The sequence below is a fragment of the Tachypleus tridentatus genome, chromosome 4, assembly GCF_004210375.1.
Source record: "Tachypleus tridentatus isolate NWPU-2018 chromosome 4, ASM421037v1, whole genome shotgun sequence".
In the NCBI taxonomy this organism is placed as follows: domain Eukaryota; kingdom Metazoa; phylum Arthropoda; class Merostomata; order Xiphosura; family Limulidae; genus Tachypleus; species Tachypleus tridentatus.
Window position 1 is genome coordinate 41,270,821 of NC_134828.1, and position 16,649 is coordinate 41,287,469.

The following is a 16,649-nucleotide window of genomic DNA, read 5'->3' on the forward strand; positions in this document are numbered from 1 at the left end:
TAGAAATCATAAGAATATGGATCAACTTAGGATGAACAAAGATAATTCAGACAGAGACCTACAAACACTTGTGATGCAGCCATAGTGAGCAAAGTATAGCGTCTTTAAACGGGTAGGAATCCACGAACACAGTGGTCAGTAGTAGAATCCTTCCACACGACTCAGACAATAGTATGTAATTTTTATTCAGAATGATCCTTATCTGAAAATGATGTTATGGGTTCATCAAAAGAAGGCCTTCAACCATCATAACTATCTCAAACATCTGGAGAATGGGAACAAATACTCATGCTATTCCAGTAGACATACCAGCCAGTAGCGAAAGGAGCATCAGATGGATTTTATGGATAACCACCAGGGAAAAGTGGTAGGCTTTGAGCGTGAAAACCGTACAGCGCTATTTTCAAGGTGCGCGGTCATTAGGTAAATCATGATTGGAAGTTGCAACTGACTTAATGATTTGGTGAGGCTTTGAAATTATTTTCTTATGCTATACACAACCGCTGTATGTTTTAGCAAGTTGTAAGTGTTGTTTTTGTTACTATGGGATTAAAATTATAGCTGTAATTTTTTTCCTGTACATTTATTGTTATTCAGTGCATCAAGAAAAAATTGTGAGTTTACAAATAATACTTTACTACGAAGTTCAATGTTTTCTAAGATTATTAAAATATTTTTATAGTCATAATGAAATTAATATTTTTATATCATATGATACAATTTGTAGTCTTTTTTTTATAACTAGTATAGGTTTTTAACGCGTCCATTATAATAAATGAAATTATATTTTATCCGACTTAAACCTTTCTTCAGAATAGAAGTAGTGGGAGATATCTCTTGGTTTAACTATTTCTCGTGACGCAGGTTTATCGTTAATGTTCAGTGTGGACCCGGAATGGCCGATGACGTTGTCTTTCATTTCAATCCCCGTTTTCCTGATGGTGTGGTGGTTCGTAACATTCGTTCAGATGATACATGGGGAGAAGAAGAACGCGATGGGAATATGCCTTTTACACCAGGAGACGCTTTCGATTTAGTAATTTGTGCTGCTAGCGATGGGTTTCATACTATGGTGAATGGACAAGAGTTTATAAAGTTTGGTCACCGCCTGGAGATGCACAAGGCCTGCACTCTATACATTGAAGGAGATCTTGCTATAAAAGACGTCTGGATTAACAGCACACCGGTAAGATTAATTTTGCACAAGAACTGAGTGGAGATTTTCGACATACTTTTATAAATCAACGTGCTATAGTTCACATATTACACAAAGCTACATTACCGTTATTAGTACGGTACCGTTATTAATGTACGGAACATTACTGTTTGTTTAAGAAGCTATTGTAAAACCACAGTAAACAGAACACACAATCACAATGCTTGAAATTAGGGAAACTAATTTCGATGGATAAAACTGGTCAAGGTGACTCAAAAATTTTTAAGCCTGGAGGAACCTTGGGAAGTGTTGGAATCAGGCAGGCGTTTAATTAAAAAAACTTTCTACCAGTCATCTTTTTGTAATATATTTATCTGTTTTGTGTATATTTTGTTCATTTTCCATTTTTATGAAGACAAATTATAGTTTGTTTCGCTTACTGAGGATATTTCACAAGCTATTTAACCGTTACGAGCTATTTAACCGTTACGAGCTATTTAACCGTTACGAGCTATTTAACCGTCACGATATATCTTATCATGATATTGCGTTTTTCATACAAAGTTACACAATGTGATTTCTTCCTTCTGTCTACTGCAGGGAATTGAACCTCAGATTTTAGAATTGTAAGTCTGTAAGCAGGAGACTCTTTACACAAGAAAACGAAGGACGTATATAAGAGAAGAAATATATTGTTATTTCACATATTTTTATAGATAGACAAAACTCGCCGAAATCGTTTACAATAGTCACGCAATGCTGATAGGAAAAACACAAATAACACAATGTTTATATTGTTAAACGTATTTACACCTCTACACATTTGTAAAGTATGTTTGAGGTATGACGTTTAAGCTGCTTACATCCTGTTCACATGGACCTTAGTTAAGTATTGTACATCTGCACGACAATATTTATGTAAAAACGGGTGGTTTGGGTTGAGAAAATGTTTTATGTGGAAGAACTAACAACGTTTCGACCGTCTTCGGTCATCGTCAGGTTTACATATATATTTCTCTACAAGCGGGTTTTCTCGTCATCACTAATGCACAACAATATTTTCTTTAAATATTACATCCTAGTGGCACACGGTATGTCAGCGGACTTACATCGCTAGAGCTGGGTATCGATACGATGGTAGGCAGAGCACAGATAGCCCACTGTATTACTTTGTGCTTAACTTCAAACAAAATTCTTTAAATATTCCTAAACATATTGTTACTTGAGTAAAGATTCGGTATTTTTCTAGCTGTACAAGAGAAATGTGTAGCACCTTTCTCTGTAACACTACTCATTTTGTTTTGGGCTTTTCTTGATACAAACATTTAAAATTAACTTCAGTTGTCTAACTTAAGCGTCTAAATAAACGTAATCGTGGTTTACATTAAGCAGTTCTTCTGATAACACGATCACACACACACTTTCACATAAACAAAGGAAAAGCAACATTAATATAAAACATCCAATAACGAAAAAAAAACTAAATAAAACAAAAACTACGGACTGAAAATCAAACAAAACTAAACTACATTAACATAAATCAAACGAATAGACGATATTAAAAACAATCATAATCGAGTTAAAACAAAATAAAATTTAAATACAATCTAAACTAAAATAAATATTAAAATAAAGATTTTAAAAGTAAGAGAATAAACTTTAAGTACAAAACTGATGTCGCAGGAAAACCTAAACAAATAAACCAAATTTTGAAAAGTATTTTAAACTACAGAATTAAACCGTAACGTGATTGATAAATAACTCAATCATAAAATTGAATAACATTCAAAATTATTTGAAACATAAATTAAATAAATTAATTCTACACAGATACGAGATTTGTTTGTTGTTAAACATAGAGCTTCATAATAGTCTATTTGCACTCTGTCAACTTAGGAAATCGAAGACAAAATTTTAGCATTGTAAGAATATGGAAGAAAACAACCAACTAAGATATAGCGCCTATAATAAATAAGATAAAATAAAAGCCATGACAATAAGGTATTCCTGTTAGCATCTTTCATACATTAACTGAACCATGACTGTAACAGATTGATACTGCCATTGTTCAAGTTGTTCTGTTCATCTGTCGCTGATTGCATGGACAACCGGACGTTTATACACCTATCGGTAACATGGTTATAAATTTTAATGGTTTTGTGTTTCATGCAGCTGTTGTTGGTTATGAAAAAAAAAAAGAATCTTTCATATATAACCTGTTCACTGCAGGTGCATATTGTACCCATACCTAATTACGAAATCAAATATTGTTATTTCATTGTTTTATTGTCAAATTTATTTTTAATATATAGCCATTTTACCCAAGTGTTGATATGCAAACTCATTGATATTAACTATTGCACAGTGCAACTACTATACATATCTCTGTGAACACTACAGTACAATTGTAGTGGGAGAAAAAAAAGATTATACGTCATATCCACTTAAACTTGTACTTCTTTTCAAAACGTTAAGAGGTTTGCATAACAATCAGTTGATTGTTCTACAGCTAAATCATCAAACTAAAGTGATATGGTGAAGCACATTTTCACCATACCTAATACTTGAAACAACTCTGCAAACAACTGGTTGTTGGAGTTCGCACCATGATTCATATGAAACTTTTCAGGTGCTATAATGCTTGCAACCTACTGTACATCTAACATGTCGGCAAAAATCGTTCCAAAGCTTTGACAAGTGGACAAAGTTTGGTGAAGTAACCAATTATAACATATTCCCTTTCTTTGTGTTAGACAGAGGACTGGCTCTATCCAGTGTGGTTCTTCGCCAGACTTTTCATCTAAGACAGATTTTCTTTCGAGAGAGAACATGTGGTACCAGCATTTGCTCTCAAAATCGTTATGAGAATGCAGTCTTACATTACAGTTCTACTTTTGAACATTTTTAGTAGTTTATGATTTTCCCTAGTGCCAACCAGTCTTTTCTTTGCATCATGTTCTGTGGATTGCAATCTGCCTCACACGTTAACTACCTCAAGTCTTTGGCTCATAAATGGATATTGAAATTCGTCAGGCACTTTACTGATACAATAAAATAGTAAATATTCTACAGTATGAGTTTCGGTAATAATGTCTGAAACAAACCACAATGATAAGCACTTCATTTTTTGTAGAGTAGTGACATTCGGAACTATTAAACAATTTATACCACTGAAAGTATCATTCTAATTCCACTTTCTGTAGTGTAAATATCTAAATGAGTGCATTGTCTTGACAAAGATAATTCAACAGTTATGCCTGGATCAAAGCATTTTAACAACTGGAAAGTTTGTTTAAACTTGTATTTCCATTACAGTTCTTGTCAATCTTATTCAGTGGTGTGGACATTTTGAATAAAATGGCCACAATTTATCACTAGTTTTAAACAAATAATAGATAGTTGTGAATTTATCATTTGATTTTAGTCTTACGTCAGCACTTGACTACCGTGGGCTTTACAGAATCAGGGGACATTCTGTTCTTATATTTTTTGCTACCAAGACATTTTTACTTCCTTATTTCTATGAATGGAATAGATCTGATCCAGTCGCACATTGCGTCATCTAATGAATTATTATCCAAATGGATACTAATTGTGCAAAATTTGGATAAATTGGATAATCATAATGTGTTTTCATTGACAGATTGTCTCTTAATATTACACCTTGATTATACTAATTGCATGTATATCACATACAATAGTTACTTTGTTATCAAGTTCCTTGTTACTTCTACTAGCTTCTAAACATAGCACCACTTTTCCTAGTATTAAATAGTAGTTTAAATAAGTATCACTGATTGTGTTGTCACTACTGGCTGTAAGGGACAGCAACGGTAAGCACAATCCAAACAACAAATTCAGCAAGGAGTATGGGTGTAAAGGACTATCCCATTCTGTCACATGCAGAATTTCTTTAGAAAGCCTGAATTAACATCTCACTCCTGGGAAATTCTACATGACTATTAATTTTCCAACAACAACAAACAAACAATGGGAGAATTGGTTTGGTTTGTTTCGAATTTCGCGCAAAGCTACATGAGGGCTATCTGCGCTAGCCGTCCCTAATTTTGCAGTGTAAGACTAGAGGGAAGGGAGCTAGTCATTACCATCCACCGCCAACTCTTGGGTTACTCCTTTACCAACGAATAGTGGGATTGACCATAACCTTATAACACCCCCACGGTTAAAAGGGCGAGCATGTTTGGCGTGACGCGGATTTGAACCCGCAACCTTCAGATTACTAATCGAGTGCCTTCACCACCTGGCAATGATACTATAATATAATGAAGTGGTAGCTGAACAATGACGTGGTAACTTAATACTATAATATAATGAAGTGGTAGCTCAACAATGACGTGGTAACTTAATGCTATAATATAATGAAGTGATAACTCACACCGTCGAAGTGATTAGTTTAATACTGTATTGAAGTACTAGTTAACAAGCTATAAGTTACTAGTTTAAAACAATACTATATTAAAGTAGTAGCTCAACAATAATAAAGTAACTAGTGTAATACAAAACTATATTAAAGTAGCAGCTCAACAATAACAACGTAACTAGTTTAATACAAAACTATATTAAAGTAGCAGCTCAACAATAACAAAGTAACTAGTTTAATACACAATTATATTAAAGTAGCAGCTCAACAACAACAAAGTAACTAGTTTAATACAAAACTATATTAAAGTAGCAGCTCAACAATAACAACGTAACTAGTTTAATACAAAACTATATTAAAGTAGCAGCTCAACAATAACAACGTAACTAGTTTAATACAAAACTATATTAAAGTAGCAGCTCAACAATAACAACGTAACTAGTTTAATACAAAACTATATTAAAGTAGCAGCTCAACAATAACAACGTAACTAGTTTAATACAAAACTATATTAAAGTAGCAGCTCAACAATAACAACGTAACTAGTTTAATACAAAACTATATTAAAGTAGCAGCTCAACAACAACAACGTAACTAGTTTAAACAAAACTATATTAAAGTAGCAGCTCAACAATAACAACGTAACTAGTTTAATACAAAACTATATTAAAGTAGCAGCTCAACAACAACAAAGTAACTAGTTTAATACAAAACTATATTAAACTAGCAGCTCAACAATAACAACGTAACTAGTTTAATACAAAACTATATTAAAGTAGCAGCTCAACAACAACAAAGTAACTAGTTTAATACAAAACTATATTAAAGTAGCAGCTCAACAATAACAACGTAACTAGTTTAATACAAAACTATATTAAAGTAGCAGCTCAACAACAACAAAGTAACTAGTTTAATACAAAACTATATTAAAGTAGCAGCTCAACAATAACAACGTAACTAGTTTAATACAAAACTATATTAAAGTAGCAGCTCAACAATAACAACGTAACTAGTTTAATACAAAACTATATTAAAGTAGCAGCTCAACAATAACAACGTAACTAGTTTAATACAAAACTATATTAAAGTAGCAGCTCAACAATAACAACGTAACTAGTTTAATACAAAACTATATTAAAGTAGCAGCTCAACAATAACAACGTAACTAGTTTAATACAAAACTATATTAAAGTAGCAGCTCAACAACAACAACGTAACTAGTTTAATACAAAACTATATTAAAGTAGCAGCTCAACAATAACAACGTAACTAGTTTAATACAAAACTATATTAAAGTAGCAGCTCAACAATAACAACGTAACTAGTTTAATACAAAACTATATTAAAGTAGCAGCTCAACAACAAAGTAACTAGTTTAATACAAAACTATATTAAAGTAGCAGTTCAACAATAACAACGTAACTAGTTTAATACAAAACTATATTAAAGTAGCAGCTCAACAATAACAACGTAACTAGTTTAATACAAAACTATATTAAAGTAGCAGCTCAACGATAACAACGTAACTAGTTTAATACAAAACTATATTAAAGTAGCAGCTCAACAACAACAAAGTAACTAGTTTAATACAAAACTATATTAAAGTAGCAGCTCAACAATAACAACGTAACTAGTTTAAAACAAAACTATATTAAAGTAGTAGCTCAACAATAACAAAGTAACTAGTTTAATACAAAACTATATTAAAGTAGCAGCTCAACAATAACAACGTAACTAGTTTAATACTGTACTATCATGGCAGTGTGGTATTTTCAGTATTTATGAACAAATGTAGTTCTTAATCCGAAAAATTCCTAATTCATTCGTATATCAGGAGACGAATGTTCAAAATCTCATGTTCAACCCGAACTATTATTTTGCTGATTCCTGTCCATTTCAAGTTTAATATTACATTTTCTATATACTCAAAGATAATATTTGGGTTTTTGGCAGCCCTCCAAGATACAGACTTAAAACCTAAAATGTTATCTTCTATTGATAAAATATCTTTCCACTGCAATTACGTCAGTATAAGTTCCAACAGGCTCTTAAACGTAGCAGTTACATTGCACAAGCCAAACCAAATGACACGACACAGAATTCACAACACTTTGCTGAAACAGTCTTAAATTAATATTTGTCATAGTTCTGCTTACTGGAAGTCATTTCTAGTGTATTAATACAATTAATAATTTTTACTACATTCATAAATTTGTCCATTTACGTAAAGTAAACGTGTTTAAACATGTTGCTACGTTCACTGGCTTGAATTTCCTAAGAACCTCAATATTTGTGGTTGTTTTTTTCCTCTTCACAGTTACCGCTAGAGATGACAAACAGTTTCTGAAAGTTCTAATATTTCGTCTTTCAATATCAGTTGAATTCGGTCACTAACAATGTTTTAGTGCCCGAAAGAAAATATGTGTAGCGGTCGTTTTATCAAACATGCGTAGATTATGTCTACGTAAAACTGTTGTGCTGGGCTATTATATCATATACAAACGCCAACAATATTCATGAGGCGTTCACTGAGTGTCTATCTCTTGTTTTAATACAGATTTCGGATTTTCTAAAAACTGCGCATTTCGCTTCGGATTCGATGTAATTATAGTGACGTCAGCTAAAGGATGTCCTGTATCACCTCTGCTTTAGTTGTCATAATAATGATTATTCCAACTGCAGGTTAAATAGCCGAGTGTTCACAATTACAGATTAACACAACAAAAGCACTTCCAAAAGACTATTTAACCAATTGAAACCTAACGTCTGGAAAGAAAACAAAAAAAAATTATTTCTTACATTCGTTCCATCACAATCAGTACCTAAATCCTACTTCTTGCAATATAAGTCCGCAGTCATACAGCAGTGCCACTTGGGGGGGGGGAGCATTCGAAGGCAGTACATTCTTCCCCTCTACCTTCGTGGATGTTCCCAAAACCATGGTAACACTCTCTAATGGTCGTGCATAACAACAGTTGCTCACACATAGCACAAATGGAACTGGCTGACAACTTCAACAGTAGAGCCATTGCTACCTGAATCAAAAATCAGAAACAATCACATTTAGTCAGTAAATAATACTTACCAACAAATAAGTGAAATGGAAAAAGAAATTCACTCATAATAAGCTCCAAAACAAGAAAATAAACTTTAATCTTAAGTATCCACAGGTAAAACTTGATTCAACACATGAATATAAAATTTAATATTAGAGGGTCAAAAAATTTTCTTGCAAAAAGAACACAATCATTTCAGTTAGCAAATGGAAGTATTGGATACTATAATCATACACTTGGTGTTTAGTGTTTCATTTAATACTTAATTCTCCCCCTCACATACGCATTTGAAGTTGTAGGTGCGTCATAAGAATAACAGTCAATCTTTCAGCAGAAATGACTAATTTTAATTCTATTTTTTTTTCACTAGTGAGCTTAGTGCTGTTTATACTTTCTGAATAGGTGGAAGAAACCCATCTGCACATAACGAAGGAAACGTTGTTGTTGTTTTGAATTAAGCACAAAGCTATACAATGGGCTATCTGTGCTCTGCCCACCACGGGTATCGAAACACGGTTTTTAGCGTGGTAAGTCCACAGATATATCGCTGAGCCACTGGGGGGCACGAAGGAAACGATTATATCTACCGAATACTTTCAAAACAGACTGAAGATTCAGTGCAATATTTTAACAGTATCTGAAACGTATTTTTAAGTGGAGATTAACTCTTAGCTCATACTAATTTGTACAAAAGTCTATACCATCCCCTTGTTTGATTCAAATCGTCTGAGAGTGTATACATACGGATTTTTGGCAAATCTAGTACAAATTATTTTAAATATCAGCTGTAGGGTGTAATCTTATCCACCGCAAGGATGAACTTAAGTTTATGATTAGCGACTACACATCTGGAAGAAAGTTTTAACATGACTTAGAATATACCAAAAGGAATAAACATTCAGGTTCTCGTTATAAATGGGAAAGTCATGGCAGTTTTTAACTGCTGTATTAATAATATAAAAACTATGTTAGTTACCGGTCGATTTGGGTAAAATATGAATAAATGTCTCACGTTTTCAAATTTTTTTATATGGGAAACGATAATAGAGCAATTTGGGTTCTTTCATAAAAATCGGTTCGTTGTGCATTATTATTTTTTAATTCTTAAAATAAGTTTCCTTACGTTTAAAAGTTTATTTTATCAACTTTTTGTCATCTTTAAATTTGTAACGCCAAAAACCTGGTTTCGATACTCGCGTTGGGCAAAGTACAACTAGTTCATTGCGTAACTTTGTGCGTAACAAGAACCAAAGATTTGCTTAGTTACGGCCCAGCATGGCCAAGCGCCTCAAGGCGTGCGACTCGTAGTCTGAGGGTCGCGGGTTCGCATCCCCGTCGCGTCAAACATGCTCGCCTTTTCAGCCGTGGGGGCGTTATAATTTGACGGTCAATCCCACTATTCGTTAGTAAAAGAGTAGCCCAAGCGTTGGCGGTGGGTATTATGACTAGCTGCCTTCCCTCTAGTCTTACACTGCTAAATTAGGGACGGCTAGCACAGGTAGCCCTCGAGTAGCTTTGTGCGAAATTCAAAAACAAACAAACAAATGCTTAGTTACACGAAACAGTTTTAATATTTTTAGATAGTACGTGAGAGTTGTAGAGTAAGAGCCAGGAGTGACCTGACAGCATGCTCGTACTGTTAATCCGATAGTTTGTGACTATTGACCCATTGTCACAAAAGTGCTCTCCTTACTTTGATGCTGCGATTGATCTATGAATGATAATTAAATCCCAAATTTTATCAGACTGGAGTAGCTCAGAGTTGCACTAACTGACTTCCTTTTAATTTGTCATTTCAGTATGATTGACGATTATGCTCAGATAGACTTTGGTGTAGTTTCGCGCGGAAATTCTTGGATAAGTAAAGAAGTTATTATTTAAATCTCATATGCTCTGTGGACCATACAACACACTAAAGTCGGATTAAATTATTTCTCAATAAACGTCACTCCCATATATTATCATTTTGTAAAGTGTTATTCATATCACAAAACACAATATTAATTTTCCAGAATTTTCTGAAAATCTAAATATCATAATAATATTTTTACAGATTTATTCGGACACGTCGTTACATTAATTAAGGTTAAGTATGATTTTATATCTGTGAGTATAATCAAGTAACAACTTAAATACTTCTAGTAACACCTTGAAAAACAATTAACAATGTTGTGAGTTTATACAGAATATCTCTGCTTATTAATATTTTATATTTACCTATAAGTTCCATAATTATTACGCTTATTTCCTTTTTTTTCGAATTAGACCCATTTACCTCCTGATTTTGATGATACCCCACGTGACCTTCAAATGAGTTCTTTGCAGCATTTTGTTCTTCAGGTATGATCCCATAGATTTAAGGCCTAACATTTACACTTGCTACGGTTATAGGTAGGTATAAAGTAATGTTTTTCAAGTAATAAAAAAGTTACATGTGATGTCTGTATATTTTAAATACTTTATTTTTTTGTTTGTTTTCTGAGCAAACGTCATTAAGGAGAAAGCAACTAATATATCATTATTTTAAAAATCACCTTCTAACGGACATTTATGTAATTGTTTAATGCTACCAGAGAAAAATATCGAAAATAGCTTTTACAATAAAATCTATATTTTAGTAAAGTTGTAATACATGTTTTTCATTATAAGTTTAAAATTTTACAATGCAACAGTGTAACATAATTTAGGTAAATCTAGTTTTGAAAAAATAAAACAGAAATAAAGTAAACTAAAACTAATTTTGTTTTGCGTAGGATTGATTTTTGATATTTTTCTTTATTAATACACACGACTGTCTTATATAGAATGATTCTGCTATTTGTCGCATCCCTAACGGAATTTGTCCTGGTTCCATGTTGGTTATTTCTGGTGTTGTGGATAAAGAACCTTCTCGGTAAACATTTATATATTATTTTAATATATAGATAATGATCAATTGTACGTGTTAACTTCACAAGGTAATATTCTGTAAAAAATACTTCAAGTACCATAACCTGACTTGGTTAGATCATACTTTAAATTGTTTAACCTTTAGCCGTTATTTCTAAATCTAGAAAAACCTTAATTTTAACAGTTATTCTACCGCACTTTATATTAGCAAAGTGTGTTACTGAGTGGAGACTGCTTCTACTGTTTGTTAACTGCTGGAGTTTTGATTTCTAAACGTTAAACAGTTTTTCATGATTAACGTATTGTTTGAACATAATAAGTATTTCTTAGAAACGTTTCAGTCCTCTTCACATCACAAAATACCCGGAATGATTGAAACTGTAGGATTTTCTCAAGTAAAGGACTAAACATGGTTTGATGGCTAAATTTTAGCGTAGAAATGTAGTTTGAGTAGTTCAGAAACTAGCGCAAAATTCAACAAACAAACAAAAATCGAATAAGTAAATAGATTTCTAAGTTTGTGAAGTAATTATTCAAAGATGTAACAATAGATTATTTAAAATGTCCCCCCCCCCCTAAGTGATTTTGCGCTTAACAACAAAAAATGAAATAAAACACTTGATTTTACCTAAATAAAATAAGAAATACACGTTAATACATATTACTATGTGGGAAGAACTATTGTTTAGAAGTATTAATTAAACTATAGATATGATTATCTGAAATTTAGTAAGTGATGTACGATGTTGTTAAAAGTTTTAAAGTAAAAACAAAAAAGACAGTTGCAGGCAGAGGAAAGTAGGATTAAAAGAGAATAAATAAAAAGGTAAATTTCTATGTTGATACCATGAAGAAAGTTAGATTTTAAAACCACATTTATATATTTGATTTTAAAGCTTTATTCCATTTCGATGATTTATCAAATGTATAACATTAACCCAAAGAAATCAGTCAATAAGAGAGATAAGTACCAGTTTTTAGTGATTTATTATATAGCTAGCACTGTTTCAAATAAATGAATAAAAAAAGAGATTAAATGAATATCAACTTTCAGTGACTTATGTGATATATATAGCGTTGTATGAAGTAATCAGTCAGGAAAATAGATAATTATCAACTTTCAGTGACTTATGTGACATATAGCGTTGTATGAAGTAATCAGTCAGGAAAATAGATAATTATCAACTTTCAGTGACTTATGTGACATATAGCGTTGTATGAAGTAATCAGTCAGGAAAATAGATAATTATCAACTTTCAGTGACTTATGTGACATATAACGTTGTATGAAGTAATCAGTCAGGAAAATAGATAATTATCAACTTTCAGTGACTTATGTGACATATAGCGTTGTATGAAGTAATCAGTCAGGAAAATAGATAATTATCAACTTTCAGTGACTTATGTGACATATAGCGTTGTATGAAGTAATCAGTCAGGAAAATACATAATTATCAACTTCCAGTGTCTTATGTGACATATAGCGTTGTATGAAGTAATCAGTCAGGAAAACAGATAATTATCAACTTTCAGTGACTTATGTGACATATAGCGTTGTACCAAGTAATCAGTCAGTCAGGAAAACAGATAATTATCAACTTTCAGTGACTTATGTGACATATAGCGTTGTACCAAGTAATCAGTCAGTCAGGAAAAGAGGTAAGTATCAACTTTCTGTGACTTATCTGACATATAGCGTTGTATTAAAGTAATCAGTCAAGAAAAGATATTATAAAGGTATTACATTTAAGAACCCCCCCCCCCCCATAGCACAGCAGTATATCTGCGGACAAACAATGCTATACACCGGGTTTCATTGCCCATTGTGGGCGGAGCATAGATAATTCATTGTTTAAGTTTGTGCTTAACTACAAACAAACAAAACAGAATTTAAGTGTGTTTTGAAATGCATTATACCACCTCAAAGAAATTAATCAATATAAGATATTAGGTAAATATTAACTTTCGGTGATTTATGGGCTAAATAGTACTGTATCAAAACAATTAGCTAAGAAGAGAGAATAAATAACATTAGGTTTCAGTGGTTTATAAGATATGAAGTAATGGCTCACAGACGTTAATCAAAAGAGTGGTTTATAGGGTAGTAACTCAAATAAAGTATTCAGTAAGACAGGTTTGAATGTCGAAAGTTAACCGAACAATTTGGCTGAACTGTAGGGAATAATACAGGACGTGTAACAGCGTTCCATAATCGTACGTTTATGAACTGTGACAGAAGAAATGTACTACAGTGTGTAAAGCAGATACTCAGTATTAGTATATTATAAAACTTGGTTGCTGTTCGTTTGTTTTTTTTGTGATATGTTTCGTACCGTTATTAAATTCACCATCTAAATTAAGTTACTGTGTGATTGTATCTTATGTATCTATTCCTTGTGTGTTCAGAGATTTATTTCCGTTATTGTAGAAAGCAAACTCAAGTTGATTAAGATCATAACTTCTACAAAAAATATATAATGTTATTAGCGATAAACTTTTGATTTTTGATATATACGTGGGTTGACATATTCTGAAATGAGAATAAACTAAATTTAAGGCTCACAAAGAAACTAATTAGGTAAGACAACAACATACTGAGACGGTGCTCTAGGCAACAGAGATGTATTTAAAAACAATCTAAGAGATTATTTGAAGTGCATAGAATTCCTGTTACACTTCCTTTTGTTATTAAAATTACGTTATGTGTGGAATTAGCCGTTAAATTTCTTTATTTTAATCACGCAACCTTTAAGAACTTTTGTTTTGCTGGGCTTCAATGATGTAATACAACATTTATGTTTATGTGTTTTTGTGTTTTGCTTATCATTGTAATCTATTACCTTTCTACAGAGCTTTTTACCAAGCGCTCCTAGTCTATTGCAAAGAAAGATATTGTGACTGAAAGTTATATTTCTGGAAGTGATTATGTTTATTTTTTCACCAGGTTTTCTGTGAATCTGCAGTGTGACAGTTGTGAAGATGCTGATATCCTATATCATTTCAATCCTCGCTGGGACGATTCTGAAGGAGAAGTGCTGGTACAGAACTCCCGAGATGAAGGAGTGTGGGGGGAGGAAATACGGACGAGCGAAAAGTTTCCGTTTTTCCCCGATAGTAATTTTGATATTCAGATTTTGTGCCAAGCGGAAAACTTTCGCGTGGCTATAAATGGCGTATTCCACGTTGAGTTCCCCTATCGGCTGGATTTGTCTCGGGGGGACCATGTTCTGGTGCGCGGAGACGTTCATATCCGGCGTATAGTGGTTGTCTAAAAGCAGTCGCTCTGTCTGTTGATACAACATACATCTATTCACCCTTTAATGAGAGATTTTGTAAGATCAGAATAAAGTATGAACAGGTTTTTGAAACATTACTTTCGTTTGTTTTCTAATATTTAACTTTATATTAACCTAATAAAAAGATGGCGCTAATCAATGTGGTGCTAGTCAGCAAAGAAACTATAAAGTTCTGAGCGTGTTATTTTTTTCATTCGATTTTAGTGTATAACTTAACAATGTGAATTCACCAATTGAAGCGAAAATACTCGGTGCTTTTTGTAAATATTATTAAATTTTAAACTAGAGCTTTTAATATCTTGATAGTTGCTTGGTTGAGTGGATTTAACATGGTTATAAAACGAATACAGTTACCCAATGTCGTTATTTCTCAGCAATACGTTTACTTTTTACCTGACATACGTTTACTCATTCAATTTTCTCAACGTTAGCTTCTCTTGATTTGAACGTTATCAAACTTTGGGTTATTATTAACTGTGAAATTAAACTAGTTTGAAATATGCTGATACACATACGCTTGGTATGTTTTTCGAGAAGTTTAATTTGTGAATACATTTTAAATGAATCATTTATAACTTTTATCCGTGACTAGAAAAATGATTTTTTTATAAATAATGCATATAAACAATGTATAATTATATATTACACTCTAATCAAATAGAAATAATTAAATTATCAGAAATAGAATTGAAAATATCGTTTCCACTGATAGTCATCCAATAGTAGTTTATATTTGATGGTTATTAGTCAAAACATCTGATGATTGAAGTAATTTTGTTATATCAGTGTTACAAACAATATAACTTACTTACACATTACCTAGTAAGTTTCAATTCTGATGTTTAGTTCCGATATGTTTGACAGCAGAAAGTTACAAATCTTGATTATTTAATAAAGCAAGTCGTGTAGTATTTCAAGTTTACAAATTCTCAATCTCTGCAGAATAAGAGGTTTGTGAATGTCACTTTTTAGTGCACTAAAGAAAAGAACTGTAGTAGTGTGTTGTATATGTAATAAAATGGAAAATTCTCAGTTTGAAATGGAAATGAAAATCAAACACTTTATTTCTACAATTTTACTAACAGAAATAAAACTGTCTGATAGAGCCATTAGTTGTACGATATATTACTAACTACTAAATTCAAAATAACACTATATAACAAAACTTTTACTTTTTCTTGTTCCTTGGCAGAAAGTGTTATTTCTCAATTGCTTATGCCTAAAGTAAATGAAAAAAGACCTATTTTTTCTTCAAACTTTGTTTGTGACCTAAGTAATGAAATTTTCAAATTTACTTATTTTCCAGAGCTTTCCAGGTGGTTCAGTGCTGAGTAGCTGATATAGAATTTTTCGAACTTACAGGAATTTTCAAGATCCTTCTAGAATGTTGTAGAACGTACGTTAATTTTCAAGAATTTTTTATAATTTTCCAGAGAAATATATATACAGGGGCTCACCACTCACGATTTCAGTTTAGTTCTAGCTGCCTAAGTAAACACATAGACCTATCTGATTTTATCAGACATGGCAATCAAGAAGCTGCAAACATTCTCCAGATACATTCTGCTACGTATGTGACCAATTTATCAAAACAAGAGCGAAAAGGTACTCTGTGACAGCATCTGCTAAAATGTGTGAAGCTTACAAGGCATATTTCGGCATTCAAAGAGACTTTACCAAGTTTCCCTGTTATCTTTGCCTTTGGGACAGCAGGGACACTGCAGCGCACTACAACAGGAAGCACTGGCCACAACGGACCGAGTTCTCTGCGGGGAGGCACAATGTCAAATGCGAGCCATTAGTGGACCTCCATGAGGTGTTGTTCTCACCACAGCATGTAAAATTGGGTCTTATGAAACATTTTGTCACAGT

The 16,649-nt window shown here is 32.6% G+C and overlaps 1 protein-coding gene across 1 annotated transcript in view; it reads left to right on the forward strand.

Annotated features, from left to right (window-relative positions):
- Positions 1–15,817, forward strand: part of LOC143248932 (32 kDa beta-galactoside-binding lectin-like) — a 68,539-nt gene extending 52,722 nt beyond the window's left edge. The window contains exons 6-9 of the mRNA XM_076497941.1: positions 865–1,186; positions 10,859–10,933; positions 11,398–11,486; positions 14,426–15,817. Coding sequence (XP_076354056.1) covers positions 865–1,186; positions 10,859–10,933; positions 11,398–11,486; positions 14,426–14,753 — 814 coding nt within the window. The 3' untranslated portion in view covers positions 14,754–15,817. The remainder of the gene's footprint in view (positions 1–864; positions 1,187–10,858; positions 10,934–11,397; positions 11,487–14,425) is intronic.
- Positions 15,818–16,649: the final 832 nt, after the last annotated feature.